The 27,696-nt window shown below is 39.3% G+C and overlaps 1 protein-coding gene across 5 annotated transcripts in view; it reads right to left on the bottom strand.

The window, feature by feature from the left end:
- EPC1 (enhancer of polycomb homolog 1) overlaps positions 1 to 27,696 on the bottom strand; it is an 88,151-nt gene that overhangs the window by 37,850 nt on the left and 22,605 nt on the right. For 2 of the 5 annotated variants that reach the window (XM_081049928.1, XM_081049927.1), the window contains exon 1: positions 21,497 to 21,942. The exons of the other annotated variants lie outside the window; for them this stretch is intronic. In XM_081049928.1, coding sequence (XP_080906054.1) covers positions 21,497 to 21,649 — 153 coding nt within the window. In that variant the 5' untranslated portion in view covers positions 21,650 to 21,942. Of the gene's footprint in view, positions 1 to 21,496; positions 21,943 to 27,696 lie in introns of those variants that run through there. 5 annotated transcript variants of the gene reach the window in all.

The following is a 27,696-nucleotide window of genomic DNA, read 5'->3' on the forward strand; positions in this document are numbered from 1 at the left end:
TTAACCGCCCACTGAAATATTTAGGGTCCTGATGTAGGCAATTTACTCTCAAATGGTTTGGGAAAACAATATGTGTGTTTGTATGACAGAAAGAGTATGAAAAAATAATAAAGCAAATGGGGCAAAATTTTAATAAGTATATATGGGTATATTAGTCTTTTTCTTGCAACTTTTCTGTAAATTTGAAATTATTTTCAAATAATAGTGTTTTTTTAAAGCTAACAGAAAAAGGAAACTTACGAAAAAAAGAGTAGACTGTAAGCAAGAAGAAGAGATGCAAGTACTTCCTCCAGAATTGTTGACAAGTAACTGCATGATCTTTACAAGTCAGTTAAGTTTCTGGTTCTTAATTTCCCTATCTAAACCAGTTAGTCTTAGAATACTGTCTTCTGAGGGGTAGTTGTAGGGATACCATTAGGTGTTACGTGGAGTTCTGTGAGTAAATGATTTGGGGAAATGCATAGACAGGGATAAACAATATTGAACAGTTCCTTTACAGAAGAATCATCAGAGATTTTTACATAGCTAAAATGCACCATGTTTTTCCAAATGAATGACACGGAAGTCAACATTTCCTAATTATTCACTGAACATTGTTAGTGTGATTTATCTATAAATGTTTGGTGGGACCAAGTCTTTAATTTTCAGCATAAAAAGTATAGTAAGCATTAAAATGAAGTTGTAATGTGAAACTGGAGTGTACAAAATCTCTCCTACAATAATAATTTATCATTTCTAGGAAACATAATCTTGTGACTCTATTGTTCAACTCATAGAGAAGTATTTTTTTTATTTTAAAAAAAGGGAGGGGGGCTGTATTTAAACTATAAAATCTCTGACAATAGAACTCCCTTTATGGACATGAACACAGATTAGGGGTTAGCGAACCATAGCCTTAGGGGCAAATTGGCCTACCACCTATTTTTGTAAATAGTTTTATTAGAACAAAGCCATACTCGTTTGTTTACATATTGTCTACGGCTATGTTTGCCCGATCACAGCACAGTTGAGTAGTTGTGACATAGACTGTAAAGCCTGCAAAGCTCAAAATATTTACTGTTTCTTTACAAAGTTTATAGACTCGATACATAGTTATTTATGCTGTTTAATCTTTAAGATTCAGCAGTCTGGTTGTGGTAAGGTAGACCACTGGCAGACACTAGACCGTGTACTACTATTTACATGATGAGAATGACAGAGAGAAAAGGGAAGTTAGTTATTAAGTAAAAATTTTAATTATTAGGTTCAGACCCTATATTAGATACAATATGCATTCTGAAGATGTATTATTATACCTATTTTATAGGGAAAGTGAAGCTCAGTAAGATTAATTAAGTCACTTGCCCGAAGTGGAGGAAGTAGGATTTGGATATAGGTCTAACTCCAGAACCTCATGGTCTTTCTACTGTAGCTTAATTTCTCCTTCTTGTCTTCTTTTGCACTCAACATGTATGGCTGAGTTCTGGCTAATACTCAGGGAAGGACTCAGAGTACTAAGAGAAACGCAGACAGGACTTTAAATAACTGAAGAGATGAGCAATAGCATCATGGCTACAAGGATCAGATAAATTAAGGAAGTCACAGCAGATTTCCTAAATTCTCTCACAGGATTCTCCTTAGAGTGCTTTACCACACCAGGGTTCATAAAGCTTAACTGCTGATAATACCCAGGCACCCTGGATATGAAGGATGGAGCTGCTGAGGAAGATTAAAAACCAAATATGCCTTCTAGTGAGATATTTATATTTTTATTATAATCGGACCAAACTATAGAGTGCAGAATAGGTTAAATGTGGCCTACTGCAGTTATACCTCTTACCCATCTTCACAAATGTCTTCCAAAAATGAGGACAGTTAGCACACTGCCAAAACGCAAGGAGTTGTAGAATTTAATCTACAATAAATACCTTCTTTTCCTCATCATCTTTCCCTAATACACAAAGATGAATGTTGAAAGTGTAACACATAGTCTTTAATTCTGTTCATCAAATTATTTCTGGCTGCCTTCCAGGCACAAAGTATAATTATGTTTTCTGGCCCTGGTGTGGTTGGTGGCGCTGGATGACTAATTCTGGCAAATGAGTTGTGAGTCAAAGCATCTTATGTTACTTCTGGACCAGAGAATTTAATTGCTGGTCAAAGATGTGAAATCCTTCAAAATGCTGCTACCACCTGTCACCATATTTGAGATGTTAACTGCTACAACATCCTGGTTCCCCAGCTGATTCATGAAAAAATGTGACATTAATAAGAAATAAACTTTTGAGGTTGTCTGTTACCAGAACATAACCTAGTTTATCCTGACTAACATAAACTGGTCCCAGAAGTGGGGTACTGTTATAACACAAAGAGTAAAAGATATGCCATTAGTTTGGGGGCCAAGCAGCAAGGAGATTTCTCAAGAGGCTGGAAGGATGGCAATGCATATTAGGCAGTACAAAATATCTGGCATAAGTCAGTTACGATATCTTGAAAAGCAGGTAACGTATGTTAACAAACCTGTAGCTCTAGGACTGAGGTGTCCAAACTTTCTTCAATGTTTTTTACCAAGGGCCATATGCGGTAAAATACACAAACAGCCGGGCCACTCACTCGAGGTGAAGTACTATTGCCTCACCTGGTTTATTTAAGTAAACTAAATATATTTTTGGAATTTGCTGCGGGCCAATTACCAATGGATTGCGGACCGCAGTTGGCCCACGGGCCGCAGTTTTGACACCCTTGCTCTAGGAGAAGAGGTTTAAAAAATGAACAATAAAATGGTGTGGTCCTTGCCCTGTGTTTGATATTACAAGAAAACACTTTTTTAAAAACTGACCAGTTTGTAAGCAGGAATGACAGGAAAGAGTCCAAAAATTTTGGGACTTGCAATGTTTGAAGCAATTTAAAAATCAAGGCCTTTGACTAACATAGAAAGAGTAATCAATCTTGAGGGTAAGGTTCAAATCAAGGCTGTGGATAATAGTTAAAACATCTGAATGGATTAGAATCTCAGAGCGGAAGCGCAGTTAAAACTGCGACACTCAGTTAATACTGCCCAGTTGAACAAAATTTTCAGAGGAAAAATACTAACAGAGACACTAAAGTGTAGCTCTTCCAGCAAATTAATATCGTGTTTTCCCCAAAATAAGACCTAGCTGGACAATCAGCTCTAATACGTCTTTTGGAGCAAAAATTAATATAAGACCCAGTATTTCTATATTATATTATACTATACTATATTAATTATACCCAGTCTTATGTTATAGTAAAATAAGACTGGGTCTTATATCAATTTTTGCTCCAAAAGACGCATTAGAGCTGATTGTCCAGCTAGGTCTTATTTTCTGAGAAACACGATAGGTATAATATTAGTATTCAGGACACAGACAAAAAAATCACTGAGTACGTACACTTAGGTCTCCAACCTTCTACAGGTAGGAAGCAGGCTATAAAGCCCCCATATCCAAAGGGCATATTTTCCAATAGCTATGTCAGATAAGGCTAGGGAAGATAACAGGAAAGGAACAATCTCCCAAATATCAATGCCAAGAGCCACAACCAAAAATGGACTGGGGAACCCCTCCAGGAGAGTGAACTTAGTACCTAAACAAGAACATTCCCCACATGCAGAGGAAGGGGACCCTTTATAAAGCCAGGCTGGTGGGATTTTTGAATTGCTATGGATTAGGGATTGCTGTGTTTCCCCTAATCTTCTATGATCCTAATGGGCTTTCTTCTCAAATCCCTGTTATTCCAATATATATTGGGTGCGTGTGTGGGGGGGTGGGGGTGGGGGTACAGATAGTATAGTATTTTCATTCACAGGTCTCCAGATCAAGAGGAGACACACGCAAACCCGATGGAGAGAACTGTGTATATATTATTGCCTGGAAATCTGTAACTTTCAAGCTTGATGTTCTGTAGCTGGGATTTTCAGATTGGATTCACGAGGGAGGAGATGAGTGTACTTTGTGGAAGAGTGATCCAAATCTTTGGTTTACCAGACGACAATCATTAGCACTGATTGCCAAATATTTTTCTTCTTTGCCTTCTTGTCAGATGGTAGGATTATACCTCCTGCTCCCTTTTTGGTTAGGTGGAGCTATATGACTTGTTCTGGCCATCAAGCTTTGAGCTGAGGTGACATATAACTTCTGGACAGAGCATCTTGTATCAGTCAATACAAGACATGAGGTACTGCAGGGCTCTTTCCTCTATTCCAGTGTCCAATGTTCAGGATAGAGGCTGCTCTGTCAGCTGGATCTTGGAGTGAGGACATGGAGAACAGAACCCCCAAAATTAACCCAATGGGCAATGCAGTGTTAGGAATTAATCTGTTATAAAGCCACTAAGGTTTTGGGATTGTATATTTACAGCACAACTTTGCCTAGCCTATCTGGTAAGTGGAAGGAAACCCTTAATGTCATTGAGTCAGAGGCAAGCTTATAGATCAACTAGTTCAAGTTCCTTTTACAAATGATAAAAGGTCCAGCAGTTAAGTGACTTGTCTAATCACATAGTAACAACATGGTAGAATTTGATGGACCATCAAATTTGATGGAACCATTATATCCTCAGATAGTTCTAACTTAGAATGGGAGTTATGCTCCTAATCTTTAAACACAGCTCTGGGATAGACTGATCTAGAAACATACGAATAAATTAACAACAGGCCAATCCAGTCATTCATTCAACAAATAATGAAGGAATTAAGCTCCGAAGCTAAAAGTACCTGGAGTTTACAGTCATGTGGTCAAGACTAATCAAATCATCGCACAGATGAAATGGAAGTTTAAACAGCAACTGCTACGTAAGAAAGATATGATTACTATGGGAGCATGTAACAGACCTATCCTAAAATACCTAAAGAAGTGACCCGGAACTGAGATTTGAGGGATCAGTGAAAGATTTCAAGCCAACCCACAGAGGAATATTACTTCAGTACATGGGAATAAATCAGAGATGATCCTGTGGTTGGAGGAAACGAAGGCTTTGGAGGAACCAAAAGGAGGCAGGGGCCAGATTACACAAGGCCTAGTATATGAGCCACTTTGACAACGTAACATCAGTATGTCACATGTTTATATAACTGGCAATACTTTCAGAAGCTATACATATTTAGGAATATTGGTCTCCCTGTTTTATATTCCATTGTTTCCCAAATGATAAGACAGGCTATCTAATGAAAATTTTCTAGAAATCTTAGAAATCATAGATGTTTTTCGTTCAGACTTAAGAATTATTCCAGGAAGGATTTAAGGTAGCTGAGCCCTGAAATAAAGGAACATTACAGTTATTTAATTGGTTTCTTACTAGTGATACAAAGTATGAGGCATCCTTGAGAAACAGGTTTTAGATACAAGAATTAAAATTTTTATATGAAAAACCCAGTCCTAAAAATATGAAGGCCAGAAAAAAATATTAATTCCACTATTAATTCCATCATTTTATTCTGCCCCATCTTCAAAAAAATTTTTTTCATCACTACAAATGTTAGGAGGAATTTCTTAAGTATATTCTACAAAATCACAAAATAAAAGTTCAGAAAAAATAGAGTTCAACAGACGTTTTTAAATAGTGTATAGAAAAACCCAAGACAAAGGAATCATGGAATATAGTTTTATGGAGTTGATTGTACGGTACACAGAAAAAAAGAGTGCATTTATTTTACTGGAATTGCATTATAAAGGAAAAATTCAAAAGGGGAAAATTCATACAGAATTCTCCTATATAGTGTCAAGATGCTACTTACGATAGATGAAAAGGAAACCTCCAAGAAAGTAACAAAAAGGTCCCTGCAACCACAATCTTGCTTTTCAAAACACTCTAAAATCAGACAGAATTTTAATGTAAAAACTTTAGAGTAAAATAATACTGATTTTAGATTATTTTACTTATATTTATTTCAAATGGGGAAAAAAGGATGATTTTCCAGGAACTTAATTTCAGAAGTTGGCTTACACAGTTTTATTAGACTTTGAGTGATAACAAACTACTCAAAGTAAAAATAGGTAATTCTGATCTATTACAACAGGGACTTAAAAAGATTGCCTTAGATTATGGTTTATCACATGAATTGTAAGGCCCTCGAAGGAAAGACCTGTCTGTGGCCCCCACAATATTTAGTATTATACTTTGTAAGTTAACAATTATTTGATAAGTCAACACAATATAAGTACTTTTAGCACAGTGTTTCAAAAAACATAATTTTGGAAATGCCATGACATTTTCTCTGGCTTAAAATTTTGGCTTAATTATTAGAGTGTCTCATGTCCTCCCCCATCTCACAAAACCACAAAAATCATAGCTTAAATACTACTTCATTAGCCTCATCCAAAAGCTCAAAGTCAGTTAAAAGTAGGTATCTGATTACCATTTTAGAACACAAATAGTCATAAAGTACCTATATTTTTCCAAAACTATTTAAACATTAAAGAAACATTTGTGCAAGAACAATATGAAGTCTTTAAGATATAACACTGTTTCTGCTTTCAGCCGGCTTATAGTAAAAGAAACAATCACATACATGAATTTGTTTTCTAAAGTGGGCTGCTGTCACAGGGCTTGGAAAGGGCAAGTCAAGAGAGTCTTCATAAAACAGGAGCTTGCTCAGTGAACATCTGGAAAGGAAAGGCATTTGGGGCAAAGAGGGGTGGTGTAAGCAAAGGCAGAGGGGAGGAGCCAAGAGAACACCAAGTACATTTCAGTTTGAGCAGAGGGCTTGTGGTTGCCAACCTCTAAGATGGCCCTCAACGATTCTTACCTCTTGGGCAGTGCCCTCCCACACTGTACCAGCTTGGTCTGGATGACCAACAGCATATGGCAGAAGCGCTGGTACCTCACATTCAAGGTTAGGTAATAAAAGACTGAACTTCTGTCTTACGTGCTCTTACTCACTTGTACACACCCTTTCTCTTGGATCATTTGCTCTGGGAAAGTCAGATGTAAGGACACACAGGCAGTCTGTGGAGAGGCCCGTTTGTGGAGGAACGGAAGCCTCTGGCCAACAATGTGAGTGAGCCTGGAAGCACATTTTCCAGTTGAGACAACTGCAACCCTGAACAGTCTTCTACAGACACTGATCCAGAACCACCCAGTAAAACTGCTCTCATATTCCTGATCCTCAGAACCTGTGAAATTGTTGTTTAAGCTGCTAAGATCGGGATTAGTTGTGCAGCAATATATTAACACATATGTTGGCACTGAGAGTCCTGGCTGTGTAACAAAAACCTAAATTGTTGGGATGGCTTTTGAACTAGACCATGGCCTTTAAGGCCAGTATTAGTGAGCACGCTGTTAATAAAAGCCTCATGGTATTTTACAAAGCTGTAGGTCAGGGCAGAAAAGTGAGGCAGATGTTATTGGAAACCAGAGGAAGGGTTATCCCTGTTAGGAAGGGGCGTAAAGTTTAGTAACACTGTCACCTTTAGTTATGTGAAAAGTAGAAAATTTACCTAATGAACTGGGTGACTTAGCTAAGGAGATTTTCAACCAGAGTTGAAAGTGTTGCCTTTTTTCCTGTTATATATGGGGGGAAAACAGTGAGAATTAGTTAAATGAAGCACTGTTAGAGGGGCCAAGACTTGATTTTGAAAATTTATAGTCTCTCTAGATTGAGAACGCTAAAATTTAGCAATGGATTTTGAGCCAAGATCAAATCTAGGGTACTGACAGAAAAAACATGATCTAAAACAACGAAGCCCAAGGAGTGATTAAAAATCTTCTGTTAAGACCTCGGAAAGATCAGAGATGGTGCCTCAGAAGAGTACTGTGGTACCACTGGGTCAGACAAAAGGCCTGCTGGAAAAGACTGTGTGCCTCAAAGGTTCTCTCAAACAACAAAGATACATTTTAGAAAGCTTAAGAGTGTTTTCTCTCACCGGAAGCTCTAGGTAGTAAAAGGCTTACCTCAAAAAGATTTATGGGTGTGGCTTTCAACTAATGGAATGGACCCCAATAAAGTTCACAGACTTACGAAGATTTTAAAAGAATTATATACTTAGCAACATTGCCTGCTTGGACTGCAAGAGACACGAGATGATACAAACTAAAGAGGCCTTCCCCTACCTTTCATGGAAAAGGAAAGGTGAGTAGACAGCAGAACCAAATGCACAAAGGCCAAAGCTGAGAGCCTTGAGTGAAATATACCCAGGAATTGGTAATCAAGGAACGACCACCATTTGCCTGACCGGATTTCAGAAATGCTGTGCCAGGGACTCCCTTGTGGCTACCATCCCCACGCTCTGCCTTCCTTTGAATAGGAATGTTTTACAGCTGTTACCCTAAAACTGACCCAATATCGTACACTGTGTATGTGCGGGGGGGGGGGGGGGAGAATGGGCAGATATCTCTCTTTAGGTTCTTAGGCTGAAAGAATTTGTGCTTAAGTAGTACTTACAGAACTACATCTGAGAAGCCTCAACTGTACCTGAGACCATCCAGATGGGATGCTGGACTGTGAGCTGATACTGTAATGGGATGAGACTTTTGGGGGCTTTGGCAGGAGGTGAAAGTATTCTGCATGTGGGGGCTGTGGTAACCAGCCCCCACCTCCGAGCATTCACAGCCTTGTGTCGTCAGTTCTCTCTTACATTTAGCAGGGTTGGTTTGTGTGACGGATAGTATATGACAGTAATACATAACTTCCAAAATTAGGTTATAAAAGACCTGGTTTCTGTCATTTGTACTATTTCTTTTGTATCACTCCCTCTGGGTGAAGCCTCCTGCAATGATGACAGGGAGACAGCAATGGAGACGCTCATGAACAGAGACCTCCGGTCAGCAAGGAACTGACGCCTGCTAACAACTATGTGAGTGAACTAAGAAGTGGGTCTCCAGACTCAGCCAAGTCTTTAGAAGACTGCAGCCCTTAGCAAGAACTTGACCGGGACCTTGTAAATGACCCTGGGCCACTGTAACCCAGATACGCTGCGCATAGATTCCTAGCTCTTAGAAACTGATACAATAAAGTGTTTTTTGTTTTAAGCTGCTAAGTTTGGGAGTAATTTGTTATGCAGCAATAAATTGTTAATACAGGGGTTAAGAAAGAGAAAGGGAAAAGACTAGAAATGGAGACAGAGGTTAGTAACCCCAAAGGAGTTTTTGCATGTTATTCTATTACCAAAAAAAAAAAAAAAAGGATTTTTAGATATCAAAGTAACAACCACTCACATTTTTAAAAGATCACCCTGGTAACTTTGAGGGGGTGAGAAATATGAAAACTAGAGTGGGGAGACCAGTTAAGAATTACAAACCTTTCAGAATAAAGAGGGCATCCTAACCTTTTAACAGGAATTCTTAGATTCAAATGCATTGAGATTTACATGAAGAACTAAAGATCGCCAAAATGTACAGAACTCTAAAAAAGTGCAAAAAATAAATGCTGACAAATTCTTCCAAACACACTTTATGTATCTCAGGTATCCACTGGGAAACCAAGCATGCATTTGAGAAAAAAATCCATTTGTGTTGACATCCTCCTCTACTTAAGGCGATGTTTTTTGATACCTTGCTTAGCAGCTCACATGCTATCATAAACACAACTAAATATAAAAACCAGTATTATAAAATTATAACAAAAAACCAGTATTATAAAAACCAGTATTTACCCACTATCTAAACACTCCATAACAAAAATGTTATGAGGAAAATTTGTTGAAAAATTTTAAACCTACCTTAAAAACAGATTTCTATCCTTCAAGTGCTAAAAGTGAAACTAAAATAAGTTAAAAACACCTGAGCACTTATTAGGTATAGGTAAGACACCACGCTACACACTTTACACAGGATCTGGTTTAATTCTTACATCACACTTAGAGAGACTTGGGGTAAGAAGCACAACCAGAACTTTAACTGACTCCATAGTTGATGTTTTAAATCCAGTACATTAGATGTTCTTAACCCTATCAGACCCAATGCTCCCTCTTTTTTTAAATCCTTCACTATTCTACTTATACACGTTCTTCAAATAATCAATCCAAGGACTAAATTGCAAAACAAAACCAATAAAAGGAAAGTAATTTATAATAAAATATGTATTTCAACTTGTAAAGCTTGGGGTATGTATCCAGAACACAAAATGAAGGAATCACAGGTTACATGTCTACAGAGAATGCCACAGTTGAAAAAGCAGACTTTATGCATGCTTATACTGCTATTAAGTCAAATACCACAAATGGTATTGTTGAAGTTATTTCCAAAATGGTCATAACATCTCCTGCAAAAGTTCTAAACAAAATAAAGTACAACATTCCCTTATTTTTTATTTTGTTGCAGTCCTGGAAATTTTAGGATATATCGAACTGTATAAAAACCACATGTAAAAATGGAATTAGGTTCTAGATAGACTCAGGTAATTTATAATTAGAATCTGACCTACTGGGATGTTCTGTGGGAAAGTCAAAAGTCACATGGGCAATTCTTTGTTTTGCAGGATTATCCTCTGCATGGTGGAATTTATACTGCTCCTGGCCCCAAAAGCGTCTCCCTGAAAGTGTTAACAATCAGAAGCACCCCCACAGTTTTCCAGAATGTCCTGAGAGTGACAAAATGGCCCAGTCCCTGTTGAGAACCAATGCAGAGGAAGGGGAGTTCTCAGATGTTCAATAGCAACCCTAAAGGTCCATTTACTGGGTCTCAGAACAAGTGCAAAAATCCTTCAAGGTAAAGTCATCTATACAACTGTGCCATAGGAGTGACAGGTACTTGTTGGAGTTCATCGAACCACCAGTTTCTACCCAGTGGGGGCTGCCCTTCCTTCAGGCCCCTCTCCAGCTGCAGGAACGGTCCTGGGACAGTTCAGTGTATCTAGGAGAAAGGTTATCTAAAACTGTGCATCTAAAGTAGGCTGGACAAATCCCATCATTCTTCATAGCCATTACCAACCAAGTCCAAGACTTCACAGCATCGCCCTGGTTCTTATCACCCTTCTCATCTCAATATCCCTTAATCAGACTCAATCTTCCACCTTTCCCCACCTTCCCAAACTCTGCCTCTGTTCTTTAGAATAAAGATAGACCAATAAACTCTTTATAGTCTCACGTTCTTCCACTGTTCTCTCTTCTTCTTGTCCTACCTGAAGCCTGGCAGTGTCTTCCCAGAACAGTACTCCCTGTAACCCTTTCAAGCAGAAGCTGTTTATCTCCCCACATTGCACGTACTTACAGGTGGGTTACGTGCTCATCCTCCTTGCTCCCCCCGCTCGTTCCATACCACTACTCCTGTGTTGTCTTCGAACTCATAACCCCTCAGAAGTTCACACCGACACTTTCTCCACAGCGGTCACATACACTCTTGGTCACAGGCACAGAGCTCGCAGTCTTCTCAACCGCGACTGCGCTTCTGGCATCACTGTCAGCGACAATATCTAAAAGGATGATACATCTCATATCATGACCTTCTCCCCCGCACTAATCTTTTCTCTACCTCAGCCACCACTCCTGTGGTTTATACTCTAGATCAGGGTGTCCAAACTTTTTTCAACGTTTTTCCCCAAGGGCCATATGCGGTAAAATACACAAACAGCCAGGCCACTCACTCGAGGTGAAGTACGTATTGCCTCACCTGGTTTATTTAACTAAATATATTTTTGGAATTTGCTGCGGGCCAATTAACAATGGATTGCGGGCCGCAGTTTGGACACCCCTGCTCTAGATCTTGCCTTCACTAATAAGTGGCCACCCCTGAAATCTAAATTCAAGCATATCACTCTTTAGCTACCACACTCCTGACTTAGTTTCACCTATCACAGCACTCCCACTCTAAGAACTCTATTCCAGAGCCTTCTATTCCAGTGAGTCCTACCATTTCCGCACTACTCATCAGCTCCCTGACGTTTCTTTCCCTGCTTAGCCAGTTTAGATGTCATGGTCTAGAATGACAATCTACTTCACAAATACTTTAAATCTCCTCATCTCTCTCTTCCTCCTTTGTAAAGGAGGTTTGCCCTCCTTTGCTGAGCAAACCTCAGGAAAAACCGTTTTATACCTACTTTGTGCTCGTATTCAAATAGAATGCTTATATTCAACTGCCCAAGGGAGCTGACTGGTCTTGCTTTTTTGACCCCTCAGCTAGTTAGTTCATCAACATTACTACATTTCTCTAGTCAGTTTGCTTTCCCACACATACCATTCTCTCTTAAGGTTCCTCCTCACTCTGAGGTGATGACCTCACCTCACACTTCATAGAGAAAATAAAATAATAGGATCAACTATCTCATCCTCCCACTGCCAGCTCTACCAACTGATTTACCTCTTTTCTCATATATCGCCTTCCCTACTTTTAAAAAGGAAAAAGTATTTCTTCTCTAATTAGTATCCATCCCCTCCAAGAAACTGACCCAGAAGACAGGAAATAGTCTTCAGGAGCAAAGTCCTTGAGTAGGAGAAGGGATATTGTACTGGTTCTAATAACTCTTATCTTTAATAGCTATTTTAACATTTTTTAATCTACTAATTCTATTACCTGGGTTATTTCTATGTCTATTTTTGTTGCCATTTTCCTTAGTTATCAATTATATTTTCCAGCTTCTTTTCATGCCTGCTAAATTTTTTACTGGGTGCCAAACACTTAGTTTTGTGTTGTACGGTCTTTTAGTATTCCTTTAAACATTCTGGGCTTTATTCTGGGAAACAGTTAAATTACTTGAAATTAATTTGATCCTTTGGAGGCTAGTGTTTGATCTTTGTTAGGGTGAGTCCAGAACAGTCTGTAGTCTAGAGTTAATTGGCTCCACTACTAAGGAAATAACCCTTCTGAGAACTCATATCTGATGCCCTGCGTATTAGGAGGCCTGTCTTTCTACTCTGGCTATGAGGACACAACATATTCCCAGCCCTTTGTGAGCCTCCGGAACTGTTCCTCCTACTTCCAGTTGCCTTTCTCCCAGCCTTGGAAGTTTCCTCACAGATGTTTTCAGCCAGAGACTTAAGTGGACCTCCCTGTGCATCTCTGGTGCCCTGCTCTGAAGCCACTTCAGCCTCCCAAAACTCTGAACTCTGTCTCTCTTCAACTGAAGGAGGCTGTGAGGCTCTTTTTGGGATCTCCCTCACCTACACTTGCAGCCTGAAAACTCTCTAGATAGTGACTAGGGCATTCGAGAGCGCAGCTTTGTTTCCCTCCCTTCGTTTGTGTCTGCTGGAACTTCGTAACTCATTTTTAAAAGAAATCATTTGTTGATCCCGCAGCTACGGTGTTATTTTTGTTTCTGCTCCTTTTCATGGAACTATTGCAAAGAGTCATCTATGCTTGCTATGACCCTTTTACTTATTATTCATTATTTCTTCTATTCCAATTCGGCTTTTCTTCCCACCACTTAAAATAGACCAAAAGCACACATCTAATCAAATTAAATAGTCACTCATCTTTTCAGTGGACAGTTAACCCAATATCCTTCCGTCTTCTTTTTTTAAAGTCAAGTTTATTGGAGCGAATGTCCTTCCTTCTTGAGACACTTTCAGCTTCATTTTCTTCCTGCTTTTCTAACAGCTCCTCCTCTACGAGAGCCCTGGGGCACAGCTTTAAAAACCATTTATACCCCAAAGTCTTTCTAATTTATAGTACCAGCACAAGACTCCTAAATAGTACACCTCTAGTGCAAACTGCCCTAATGTACTACATTCTTACATATCCAATTAAATATGCACGAGTAACAGGCACTTCAGACTGAACAAGTCCATCCCTCCGATACCCTAACCTCCTCCAATTTTCCGTCTCAGTAAGTGGCCCAGTCACACATCTATCCAGTGCTCAAGGTAAAAATCAGAGGTTAATCCTTGATTCTTTCTCTCCATCTAGTACATTCAAATGTATCAGCAAGTTCTGTTGGATCTACCTTCAAAACATACCTCAAATCCACCCATTTCTCGTCTCCACCCTAGTTAAAGCCACTCTCACTCTTGCCCAATACGACTCCTTCTCCACATGGTAGTGAGAATCATCTTGAAAAACCATAATTCAGATGTCACTCCCTTGCCAGAAATTCTCTAATGGCTTACTGCATTTCAAAACAATCCGAACTCCCCGAGGTAGCCTGTAACATCTTACCAAATATGGACCCCCCCTGACTACCTTGACTACCTCTACGTCATCTTATACTCAACCCGTTTTTCACTAAATTCTAGTCATACTGGTCTTCTGGTCCCACCTCAGGCTCTCTGCATCTGTAGGTCTCTCTGCCTGGAATATTCTTCATTCAGGCCTTTACAGGGCTGGCTCATTCTCACCATTCAAATATCCTTGACCATCTACGCAAAGAAAACTATATCCTCCTATTCCCATCTAAAATTTTGTATAATCTTGTTCCACTGTCACATAAGAGTTGTGTTATATGTTTTCACTTTTATTCATTTGCTTTTTGGTTTTTGTGTTTTCCCATGAGAATTTGGTCATTCACTGAAACAAATCTTGAACACTTAACTATGTGCCAGGCACTGAAAACACATCAGTGAGCAAAGCAGACAAAAACTCCTGCCCTCATAGGGCTACGTTCCAGAATGTAAGATCTATGAAAAAAGGAATCCTGTTTGTTCACTGTTGTATCCATGGGGCATTAACAGTCGTTGGTTCATAGCAAATATGCAACAAACATTTGCGAAAAAAGTGAATGAAAATGGATTTGTCTGTATTTTCTCAGTTTTTGTACAACATGCCTCACCTCAAATACCCTCACTTAGCTTTAGAACAACGATCAAATTCTTGCTTTAGACTTCAAAACAGCCATATTTATCTTGTGTTCCCCCTATTACCTTATGGGTAAAGCACAAATTTGCAACCATCACTACAAAATTCCAGCTCCAATATCAAATTCTCATAACACTAAAAATATTTGGTGACTACGTTATCCCTTTATATTCTTTAAATCCTTTAGAGCCTTCCTAGACTAAACTGGAACCACTTATCCATGCACCCAGACTACTTTAGTTCTGTGTAAACAAAGTTTATATAATATGCAAGTGAAGTCATTAACTAATTTAAGATTTAATGATTATCCTATATACACATAAAATACATATGAAAATATTTAAATATACTGATACCATAATATACTCATCACAACATGAGACTATCATAGTTTTACTTCATTTTGCAGTTAAGAAAACCTGGGTGAGTGAGAGCATGCATGCACACACACACAGCATTGGAATTTGGATGAGGCCTTAGGTTTAGTAACTCCCAGTTTCTTAATAATTACTTAATTTAAAGATACAAATTTTCACAATTATATCACACAACTGCTTAAGGACAGAGAACACATCTAACATGTTTATCTCAGATGATTCCAAATACAAAGGATTGTATAAATGTAAGTAGTTTTTGAGCATCAACAAAAAGGCCATTCTAGAGTATTTGGCAGTACAGCATGTTTACATATACATACTGCCTTATTCACTCCTCGGAGAAACCTCCTAAGGTAGGTCAGAAGACTGTTAAACACACGAAGAGACTAAAGTTCACTTAGTAAGGTTAACCAACATTTTCTCAGAGGATATACAACTGCTACCTGTGATTCCAAAATTATCAAAATAATTCATTGCAATATATAAAAACACTTGAACCTATATTAAATTCCATAGCACATTTAATCCTCAGAACATCTCAGCCCTTGGATTCACTCCAAGACCACGTCCTCTGAGGAAGGATTTTAAGGAACTGACTGTATCCCCACTCATCACAGCTACAACTCGCAACAATGGGTCAGAATAGATTTATTGACTACAAGTTTCTTTTTGTTTTTCATCTACCTACTATGCAGTGGGGCTGGTGGATGAAATTCACTTCATACATCTAAAGGTGCAAAGATGGGTGTCCATTATGTTTCAAATACTGTAATCGCTCAAAATTACTATCACAGGCCTTAAGCTTATAAAATTAATCAAGAAAGATCGGCCACAATTTATAAACGTGCTATAGACAACATAGTTAGCTTTAACTCATTGAAAGTAGTTCTAGCAAGTTGTTTAAAACATCTATCTGAATCACTTGTTTTCTCATTGATTTCCACATAAATTTATTCTTACGGAATAGTGTAATATATTAATGAAAATCAGTCTTCAAAAGACACTCTATCTAGTTCTGTCTCTATTAAGTATTTCATTATTTCATACCACTTTTGCATTTAAAGACTCACAATGCTTTTAAAGACTCACAATTCATTTTACTCCCAAATTAAAACATAAAATTCTCATTTCCTTGTGGGTTGACTTCTTTTAAGAAGTAGAATTACAAACTATACCATCATTCCATGTATTACTGCTCCTTTTAAAAATGCTACTTTGTGTTTTGAAATTACTGTTTTAACCAACTGCTGACAACAAGTACCTTTAACTTTCCAGGAAAATTGAATCATAGGATCCACATCTTCATATATACAAACAGACCTCCTGCCATTACGTATGTGTGTATACACACACATAGATTATCTTCCAATTGTTTCTTTATCATTACTACTACATACCAAGATGTAGTAGAATGCAAAAGGTAAAACTGAAACCTAATCCTTTTTAAACATGAGTGGTTCATTGAATATTTAATCCTAGCCACAAATTCATGAACTTGTGGGCATAGGTTATTCCTTGTTTACAAAAGTTAAGCTACCTTATATTTAGATGGTACTTTTAGTTAAGTCCTATTGATTAACAGAAAGAAAAGGTAGTTTAGCACAAATTCTGTTACAGATCACAAAGCACACATGAACACCACTGTATACATAAGACCGTTAGTTTTCATAATTATTGTTTTATAAGAAAATGAAGTCTAAGTACAAATGATACTAATCCAAATTTTTAAACCAAAATCAAATAGTACACTGAAACAAGACCTAACAGTAACACTTCAGGTACCTAGGCACTATAGTTTTCAAGAGGTTCCTTTTGTAGTTGAGTCCTCAGTCTCTTCCTGAGCCTTTAATTTTTCAATTATCCTTCTCCTAGTAAGTCTACGTAATAACTGACATTCTTATAAAACCAAAATGACTGAAACTTCCAGGACAGTAGCTCTTAACTTTGAACTTTTTGTGCTCCTCCATTACCAATATCTCAGGAAACTGACAGATATGAACTTTCTCCCTAGGAAAATAGGCCACCACAAAATTTTACATGCATACCGTGGAAATTCAATGACTTCCAGAATCATTTCATTGTAGCCCTTAAAACCCCAACTTAGAAACTTGTACTCAAAAATATCTTGGGCATGGTAGAAAGTTGAAACTAGATTTTATCATTGCTTCTTAATTACCTGTGATTTTATCTGGATTAAAAAATCTTGGTTTACAAAATTTTAAAGGAAAAAAAGATTATTTTTCGAAAATGAGAAATCAAAGTTTAAACTTATTAAAAGTAATTTAAACTTATTTTTATAAAAAACCTAGATTTTTTTTATCATTTTGAAAATGCAATGCTTATTTTTCTCATTATCAGAGATAAACACATATATCCAATTTCCCCCTAATTAAAAACAAAAACCTGTCTACTTTATAAACGATCCTTAACTTGCGTCTAATAAGACTGTACACTCAGCCAGTAATGAACGATACAGTTTTAAGAGAGAAAAGATAGGTGTATGAGACTCTTTCATCTGGTTAGAACCCTATTAAAACAAGGTATTGGATTGTGATGGTTAGACCCTGATTCTAAGTCTCAAAGGTGGCTTTGTAGGTAATGTCAACATATTATCATTAACATCTTAATTACATCACATATTCCACCCAAACCAGACTAAGAAAAGAAAGGTTAATTTTCTGTCCCATATAATAAAATGGAGCCACATACCCCAGCCATCCCAATGAAAGAAGTTAAACTACTATAGGAACCATGTAGCTCCAAATATCACTCTAAGACCAACTTTTTCAGAATGTTTTTCTTAAAGTGAAAAGTATTCAGAAAGGAGAATTATAACTTTACATAAAGCTCCAATTTTAACCGAAATAAATCAATTTTAATAAAATTAATAGTACTGATATTTTATAAAAGTTACCCTTTTCAATTAAAGGTGAAATTGTGGCACTAAATGTAGTATTCTAACATTTCTAACTTTAAAGTTAAGACCTTAAAATCAACATTGTAATCTTAAATAAAAATGTTTATATAATGGTGCAACATCTGTCCCTCCACGAGTGCTTAAACTTCTGATATGTTTAAGCCCTAAAGAGACTCGTTTATCTCATATTTAGAGCTGACAGTCTATTGATTTCCTATTTGAAAATTACTTCTGTAATTCAGTGAATCAAAACCTTCATCAATTTAAGAATTAGAATCACAAACTGTATCATCATTCCATGTATTACTGCTCCTTTTAAAAATGCTACCTTGTACTTTAAAATTACTGTTTTAACCAATTGCTGGTAACAAGTACTAACTTTTCAGGATAATTGATTTAGCAAGTTACAATGTACATAGCAAGTTACAATAATTCAGATATTTAATCCCTAACATCAACTGGTGTTTCCCCGAAAATAAGACCTAGCCAGACAATCAGCTCTCAAGTGTCTTTTGGAGTAAAAATTAACGTAAGTAAAATAATATAGTAAATTAATATAGTAAAATAAGACCGGGTCTTATATTAAGTTTTGCTCCAAAAGATGCATTAGAGCTGACTGTCCGGCTAGGTCTTATTTTCGGGGAAACACGGTATGACTCAATCAAGTCCTTCAATTTATCATAACCTGAAGATACTTTTCAATCCTACTACAATAATCAAGAAATGACTAACAAAGTTATAAAGTTGAGAAAAATTAATTCTGGAGGAAGGAGGAAACTTCTAAAATTGTTTCTTAAAAATTAAGAAGCATGCCTAATTAAGTCAGTGTTCAGCTTATATTATAAAAATTGGTTACATGGGAGTATATTAATAAGTGTTCCTTTCCCAGAATTTCTGTCAAGTTTACCATAGAAACAAACTGTGGTAACAATTGCCAGGTACAGTTCACCTCACAATTTTGCAGATACATTTTGATCATGGAATGCTTTCTTAATGAAGAGGTGTATACAAAACTGTTCTCATCCAAAAACTGTCCCATCTTTCATGATCAATATAGGATTATGCTTTTTCTAAACGACACTCAATTCAGGTTATAGGTCACTCAACCTAAGAGACACCCCAACTAATGTGTCAAAGGCAAAAGTTTGTTTTAACCCTTTGTCTTTATAAGTAAATCATGCTTCAACAAATTATTTAAAAAAATTTGTTTCTCTAAGGTTTAGTCAGAATTCAATTATGTTTATTAATGCTTGTTATACATTTTCTTAATTGTGTAACATGATACTTTCAATATTGTGATTTATATAGCCACTACTACCAGCATGAACCACAGGAATATAGAACAGCTGTTTACCTGGTACTGTTTATATTCTTCTATTAAGTCCGGTATCTATTCCTAAGGTCTATGCTTCACTGATCATAGTTTTGGTTGGATGTGAAGTGAAACAGAGGATAGAAAAAGGTAGTGAAGGAAAAAAAAAATCTCTATGGCCCGCAAAAAGACTCCACGTGTGTTACAAACTAATGAGATCCACTGCACTATAACATGTCAAAATATTTCAGTGAACAAAAAAATTACCTGTAATATTTAACAAGCATATGGCTACCTGAGTTGATATCAGCTTTGATTTCAGGTTGTAGCTCTTGGTCCTCTCCAAGACTTAACTAAAGCAAGACTTAAATAAATTTCTATAGTGTACTGTAGTGCTATCTTGCTTTTACCAGGGTTCTTCCCTTCCTTGGCTGCAAAACAAGAACTACAAATTAATTTCCAGGGCAGTGTAACACCAATACCCAAAATTTCAAGTATTATCTGTAAAACTTAAAAATAGAAACAAAAATAAAACCAAAAGACAACATTCTGCAGTCACAAGTACTTTAATTTAAAAAAAAACAAATCACTTGATTTAAAAATGAACAAATGGCACCATTCTACTCTAATGTTGATACAAGTAAATTAAGAGTTCTGTCTCATAACGCGCTGCAAGTCGGTACTACACCCGACAATCTCAACTACTACATACACTTATCACTTAGCTTATCTGTAAAGTTAGATTTCAGACACTACTCTCAAAAGTAACATTCGACTGTCACAACTATTTTACTTTAAAAGGTTAAACAACCCAAACAGTTTAAACAGCTTTATTTTCAAAATCAACATTACAGAGCATAATTTCTACATTTAAGATTCTTACAGGACCAATAGAGGTATTACAGTACAATTTTCCACAACAAAATTGTAGCACACAAATCCAGCGACTCCTCCACTTCCTTGAACTGTCAATACACTGCACCCTGTTTAAATGGCTGTACCTGAAAACCAAGGAATGCAATTCCTTAGGATTAGAAGTCATCAAGTTATACTGTCAAGGATCTGGGGGAAATGAGAGGAAGATTCTATTATCCTCGTGTCTGAACCCAACTTGGATAACAAGGTAAAACCACAGCTATGATCAAATGTCTATTCGCTGTAAATATTTAAGTCCCGAAACCCACCCAAATTAGATAATCTCAACGTTAAGATTTCTGTGAATGAATTCACGTTAGTTCGGGTCTGGATGAGAAAAGTCCCTCTTTCGAAATTTAGATCTGTAACATCTACCTAAATTGGGTGTTTTCTCTCCCCACGTTGAGAAACCAGAAAGCATGCGAACTTCAATTTTATTTAAAAAAAAAAAACACCCAATAATGAAGTTACATGTTTTAGAAGAGCCACGCACTCCAAAAAAAAAAAAAAAAGAAAAAAAGAAAAAATCTGCAACATACTCTCAAGAATCAGAGGCAAACTCAGGGACGTTTATATATCCTCCTCCTAACTAGACTTGGGAAGGGATGGATGCAGAAGTCCCAGAACGAGGATACAGAAAATAAAGTCTTATATGTTATGAAAGTCAGTCGTCTGGGCAAACAGGCAGTACCCTCGACATTTCGTTGCAGGGAGGGAGACACGAGCCTCGAAGACCTACAGTCGACATGACAGGCCCCCGTGAAGCTCCACGTGGGGGCCGCGCTGAGCCTCCCGAGCTTCCCCGCCACCGGGAACACGTACCCCCACAGCGCACGGACCTGCGCTCCCCGGCGCCGGCAGCGCGCGAGGCCGAGGCGGCCCGAGAGCGCCACCCAGCGGCCCGCGGAGCGGCCTGCAGGCGGGTGCTCCCCGGCTCCCGGATCGCCGCACCCCCACCGCCACCCAGCCCGTTCCTCTCCGGATGCACAAGGCCCAACCCAACAACTGAGACCACAAAATGGCTGCCGGCAGCTTCGTCACGTGACCCCTTTGTGCCTTTTGGGTTCCCGAACTCCGTGGGACCCGGGTACAAGTGGCCGGGGTCGGCGGGTGGCCTCAGTGGAGACCCCGCCGGGCCGTGGCGGCTGGGGGTCGAGGCCGGGGGAGGCGGGGTAAAGGCCCGGCCGGCGACTGAGAGTCGGCGGCGGAGAGAAGATGGCGGCCATTTTGTGTGGGTTTGCTGCTCCGCCGCCGCCGCAGGCAGCAGAGGGAGCGGGGCCTGGCGGTGGGTCGGACAGGGGAGTTAACACGTACCGACTCCTCTTCCTTCTCCATTCCGGTGGGCATCTGCGGCACGGCCCGGTTTATCGAGGCGTATTCGTGCAGGTCGGGCAGATCCTCACAGCGGAAAACCGGCAGCGGCTTCGAGGCGTCTAGCGCCCGCGCCCGAAACGACAGTTTACTCATCTCAGGCGCAGCAGATACCTCTCCGCTCTGGGGAAACGGCCCCGGCCAGCGGGATCATGGAGAACCGGGGGTTCGGTCCCCACTCGCCTACCGCTGCCGGGGACTGGAGGGGCGGAGCGCAGAGCCCGCGGTCCGGGCACTAACAGCAGCCGGGAGGGTGGGAGGCTGTGCCGCTCCGCTCCTCTCTCGCTCGCTCTCTTCAATACGCCATGGCCAACATGGCGGACATTAAAACTCCACTGTGCGCTCTTCAGCCAACCCCAGCCATTCCCCACACTGCATCGCGCAGCGGCGCGGGCACGCGGGCGCGGGGGGGGAGCGCGGGCCCGAGCGGGCGCCGGCACGGAGCGCGCGTCCCGCCAACCCCCGGCGCCCGCCGGCCGCGCCTGGCTGCTCGAGGCCCCCGCCCTCCGCGGGCCTGCAGGCGGCCGGGGCGGAGGGGGCGCTCGGACGCCGGGAGCCGAGTCCCCGCGCCTCGTCCGCTGCCCGCACTCGCTCCCTTTCTCACGCTCGCTCGCTCGCTCCCAGCGCCGTTTGCTGGCAGGCGAAGGTGCAGGGAAACGGTGCAGCGCACGCCGGCTTTCCGAATGGCCATGGCGGGAGCATTGGCTGGGCGGCGCTATTGCCCGGGACCGGCGAGCTCCGGCACCTGTCACCCCCGCGCGCAGCCGGGATGGGCGCGGGGGCGACGCGGGAGGCCACGCCGCGGGCGGTGGGGTTCGGAGCGGCGCTCCGGGGGCGCCGCGCGCCGAGGGCGGTCTGCGGGGGATACATAGTTACCGCTGCGTTTTAGGTCCTTAAAAATGCAAACGAAATTAGGGGCAAACTGCTACTTCAGGCGAACTTTTGCCAGCAACGATGTTTACGTCTAAGGAAAAGGGATGATAATATTTGATAGGCTCCGCAACAAATCACTGGTCAGTTCCCACCCATCGGGCTCAATGTCAACGGTTGTTACCCTACTCTGATACAAAGTAGGGTATTTTTTTTTTTCATCCTGCATTTTATCTACTCATGTTCACTCTTTTATTACAATTGGAGCAAAGGGGGTATTTATTATCAGATAAATGTTTAAGAAAAAAAATTAAAGCAAGACCGTCCAAATTTTAGAGCCAGTTATTTGTAGCTCGTGATTTTTGTTGGTACTGAAAGAAAATGCTAGTTGAACATAGTCAATGAATTGACACCATGTATTCTCTGAAAAACTTTATAAAATTGAATCATACAATGAGCTGTAGTGCTCCTGCCACACCGAAAAGGAATAAAGGAAAAGCTGTGTCAGAAGAGATTTAGGTGCATGTGATAGATTGTTAATAATTTGGTTTATATTACACACGAAAACGGTTATGCCCAGAGAGCTCTTTCCAGCAGAGTATTTTAAAAATCAGAAAGACTGTTGGGATGGGTTTAATCAGTTAGGCAGCAAAATTTCAAATGTTCACTGAGATACAAAAATGTTTCTTTAAGTCTGCTCTTCTCCCTGGAGGCTACATAGCAAAAATAATCATTACTCAAATACTGGGTTGGATAGGAACTGTTACTAGCTTACAGCCCGTAGGCACACTGCTATCTTTCAGGTTGGTTCAGCTACACCTTGGTGGGGAAAACGCAAGGTGAGCAGAGACTGGAGTTCTCCAAAATTATCCTAAAACTCTAATATTGACAATTCACCTCTGTGAGGCAGAGGGATTTCCATTTATACTTCCTATACTAAGACTGTGCACTTAATCATTCAATGAAAAACATTTATTGGGCCCTCATGGCCTAAGTATGCTGCTGGTTACTAGCACCCATGAGGCTCCTGGAGGAGCTTGCACAGTGGGAGAAGGACCTGTGGATGGCAACTGCCACACCTGAGGTGAGGCAATCGTGGGAACAGGCAGGAGTGGCACCCAATCCATGGGGAGTGGCTCTAATGAAAGCGTTCAGGGAAGGCTTTTTGGAGGAGATGATATCTGAGAAAAAAATACATCGGATAAGTACGGGTTAATCTTGCAGAAAAATGAAGAGATGAAAGGTATGTTAGGCAAGGGAAGGAGCATGTGCAAAGACTCCAAGTCATGAGAGACAATGTCACAATCTGGGATCCTCAAGAATTGTCAACTGCACTGTGGAATAAGACACCTATCTAGCCAGGTTTAACAGTTTTGAAAATACTGGCTGAATATTAGCACAGCAGTCCTCTTCAGCCGACAGTATTAGATTTCTGAAAATCCTACGAGTTGAATTCGGTTGATTGAGGAACCTAAGACTTTATAGAACAAAGTAGTCTTAAGTCATGAGTGAACCACCAAGGAAACGAACATAGATTTTTTTAACCTTCATTAAAATAACAGCCTACAGATAACATGTTCCACACCCTGCATTAGTAATAATGGGCACTATACAACTAAGTTTCTTGTTCCCTAGAAATTCTAGCATCACCGTGCACAGCAAGTTGAGAGATATGCTTGGTTACAAATTAAGCTTGCCCTTTTTTCAGATAACATGCCTGCTAGGAGACATCTTCTTTCTGCACTGGTTCCTCATCCAGCTCAATGCCCTGGATTTCTGACTTCCAGCTCCTACTGAGTTCCCAAGGACCCAAAGACCCAAAGGCTGGAGTCCCAAACCTCTTATATTCAGTTTACTTCCCTTCCTTCTAAGGGGCAGGAGTGCAGCAATAAAGGTTCAGGTTTAATTTTCTTGAGCTTCCTTTATCTAACCAAAAGATTCCTTGCACGAATGGCTAATCCTGCACAGTCTTTCATGTTAACTCCTTTTATTCCCCTAAAGTTCCCTCTTTTTTTAAGTATCTCCAACAATGGTGACATAAAATTCTCAATGTTACAAAAGGTGCATACTAGTGTAAAACTGAACACACTAACCTGTCCTCAAAGAGAAACTCTTGGTTGGGAAGGAATTTGCAGTATTTAAAATACTTTTGATTCGTGCCATAAATATTTACTGAATACCTAGGCCACACACAGTACCATCATTGTAGGGGATATAAATAAAAATACTGATAAAGGGATACCCAGTTAATCAAATGACCAGAACAAGGCAGTATGGTGAAATGCAGTCAGGGAGTTCAGAAGGAAAGCAGTCAGTTCTAGCTGGGTTGATCAGACATGGAGAAGAGAGCAGGTGACGTGGTTGTGAAGAATGACTGAGATTCCAACTGGTAATGGGAATGAAATGGTAGGAGAAAGGGTAGTCATGGTCCAGATCAAGAGTATGAACAAAATGGTGGGAGGAGGCAACTGGCAGGTGTGCTTGAAGATGAGAAAGTTTATTTGGCCAGAGTTCATAGGAAACTCCAATAACAATCCGGGTAAAACTGGTAAGAACTTGAGTGGAGGGAGTAGGAGTAGAAAATAAAGAGACAGAAGTTTTAATGGTAAAAATAACTACTTATAGTATCATTGCCCTGAAATGTGATTCATTTCAATGTGTCAAATACAGAACTTCTGCTTAAACAACAAAATAGAATGTGTCAAATGCACTGCAGTTTGCTGCATATAATAAACCTGACATATGGCTCTACATGTTAGTTTATGTCCAATATGTGCCCAAGTCCTTTTATTTCTTCTTAGAATTGTTTCTGGGATTTGACTCATTATTTCCATTAACATTGTCTTAGTTCTCATCACGTCCTACCTACAAACAACCTCCAATCCATTTTTTAATTCATTACTTTGATAAACCTTTATTAAGCTCCTATTTTACAGGAAACTATGCTAGTACTTTCCTAATAGTGGCTAAAGGGAACCCACAGTGGCTAGTACAGGCTGTGGGTCCCTGGGGCTATGAAGAACACAGTTCAAACTGCCCTTCGGGGTTTAATAATGCATGCCACCAAATCCAATTCCCAAATCCCCACCTCCATCTGTATCCTCCCTTCCCCATGTCATTTATTTATAACTGCTCTTTATTTTGCCATTCCATAAAGCCTTTTTTTTTTTTTGGTATAGTTGTCAAAGCCTCATTAATTTTGCCTCGCTCTATGTCCAACAACATTTCTCATCACCACCTAAGACAAGCTCCTCATCTTTAGAAATCAGCATGTCTTTCCTGCCTCCAGGTTTTTATCCATTCTTTTCTCTCCATTCTTCCTATCTGGCTGCAGACCATCTATTTCTACTGAAACACGACCTCACATTTTTGAGGATTAAATAAAACAACCAATGTAAAGCATTTAGAATGGTCTCTGGCCCACAGAAAACATTCAGTAGATATCAACTATTGTTATTATCCCTCAAAATCCAACTCAACTATCACCTCCTTCATGCAACTTTCTTTGACTACTCAACCTCTCTGAGTCCTAATTTCCTAATCTGAAGAATGAGTGAGTGGGTAGGTGAATTCAAAATAATTTTTAAGCCTATACCAATGTTTTTCATCTCTGAACTCCTATTACACTTTTAATCAGTAAGAATAATAACTACCGTTTTTGAACATTTACTATGTGCCAGGCAATGCAGAAGTACATTTTAAATGTACCATTTTTGTGACAGCCCTACGATGTGTGTCCTATTAGAGAGGTTGAGAGAACTGCCTATGGTCACAAAGCTGGTGGGAGGCAATGCTGAGGCTGGAATCCCTGGCGTCTGGTTCCAGAGTGGAGCCCAGAAACCAGATTATAAAGTGAGGAATGAACTGGAAGTGAGGAAAGAGAGATGTTGAGTGTAGCCTACTCTTTCAAGAGGCTTGGCAATGGGGGGTGGGGGGTGGCAGGGAGAAGGGAGAGGGAAAGGGAGAAGGAGAGGGAGGTGTAGCTATTCAGGTCACTGGTTTTGTTATTTCTGAAGGTGGGAGAGATGTAGGTATGCTTGTATACTGAAAGCAAAGAATAAGGTAAATGAATTAACTTTAGGATATAGATCTATATCATATATATGACATATATATGAGATATATGAGATATATGATATATAGCTCATATATATATCACATATATGCTAGTTTTGGTAGCAGGAGTCTAGATTCTTCATTCCTTCAACATTCAACAGATATTTATTGGATATGTACTAAGAGCTAGGTAAAGCAGTTTGTGCTGGAGAGCAATGATAAACAAGACATGATCTCTGTGGCCTCACAGAGCTCACAATAAAGTGACATACTGCATTTTACTTAATTGGGAAAATGTGAAGTGAATTTCTTTAAAATGTGTGAATGCACAATGATCTCAACATTAAAATGTAATAATTTAAAGCATTGTACAAAATATCTAAACACTGAATATATTATCACTTGAAGTTATAATTTTTCATAACTTTTTGCTTTTTATTTTCATAATAAGCTGTATAAAAAATGGCATCAAATAATTCTTCCAATATAACATTTAGAAAAATAAGAACTGGCAGCTCTTTATAATGTGTTTTTTTTCTTTCCATTTATAAATTGTTGGAAAGTGAAATACTGCAATTGCATTGTAATATATTTAAGAGAGTCACAGTAACAATATCTGAACTACTGATTTCTCTACAGTTGATTTATGTGTAGAATTCTGTATATAATATTTAAGAACTATGTCTGATATAAAATAAGATAGCTCAGAATATTCCCAGTCATCTCTATCTTAAAAGAATAAAGGGCAAATTACCAATCCTAGCAAACTATAGCAGTATGGACTCCAAGTTATTTCAGTTTAACTGTATCTACAATATACACAACTAAAACAAATTGGACCTGAGAAGGGATTAGAATTTTTAAAAATTCACAAAGTAATTCTAGTACCATTGGGATTAAAAAATAAGTTAATAAAAGACAATACGTCTTATTGTATAATGTAAAATCCTAAATTTATAGGAAATCTGCTCTGAGCACAGCACGGATTTTGCCAAACTTTAGCAGTCCCCACCCACCAGAAAAACAAAGGTGACTGGTTAAGTTTGACAATTTTTAGGACTTGCCTTCCTTAATTCCCAGTTGCATGTATTATCTGATCTTTCCCTCACTATCCTAGTAGGCAGTTGGTGAGAACTCTGTGGAAACATTTTAATGAAGATGCTACTGGATGCAGCTGGAGAAGTTGTGGGAGGCATAAATAGGAAATCGTTTGGAAC

This window comes from Rhinolophus hipposideros (assembly GCF_964194185.1).
Source record: "Rhinolophus hipposideros genome assembly, chromosome: 1".
Taxonomy (NCBI): Eukaryota; Metazoa; Chordata; class Mammalia; order Chiroptera; family Rhinolophidae; genus Rhinolophus; species Rhinolophus hipposideros.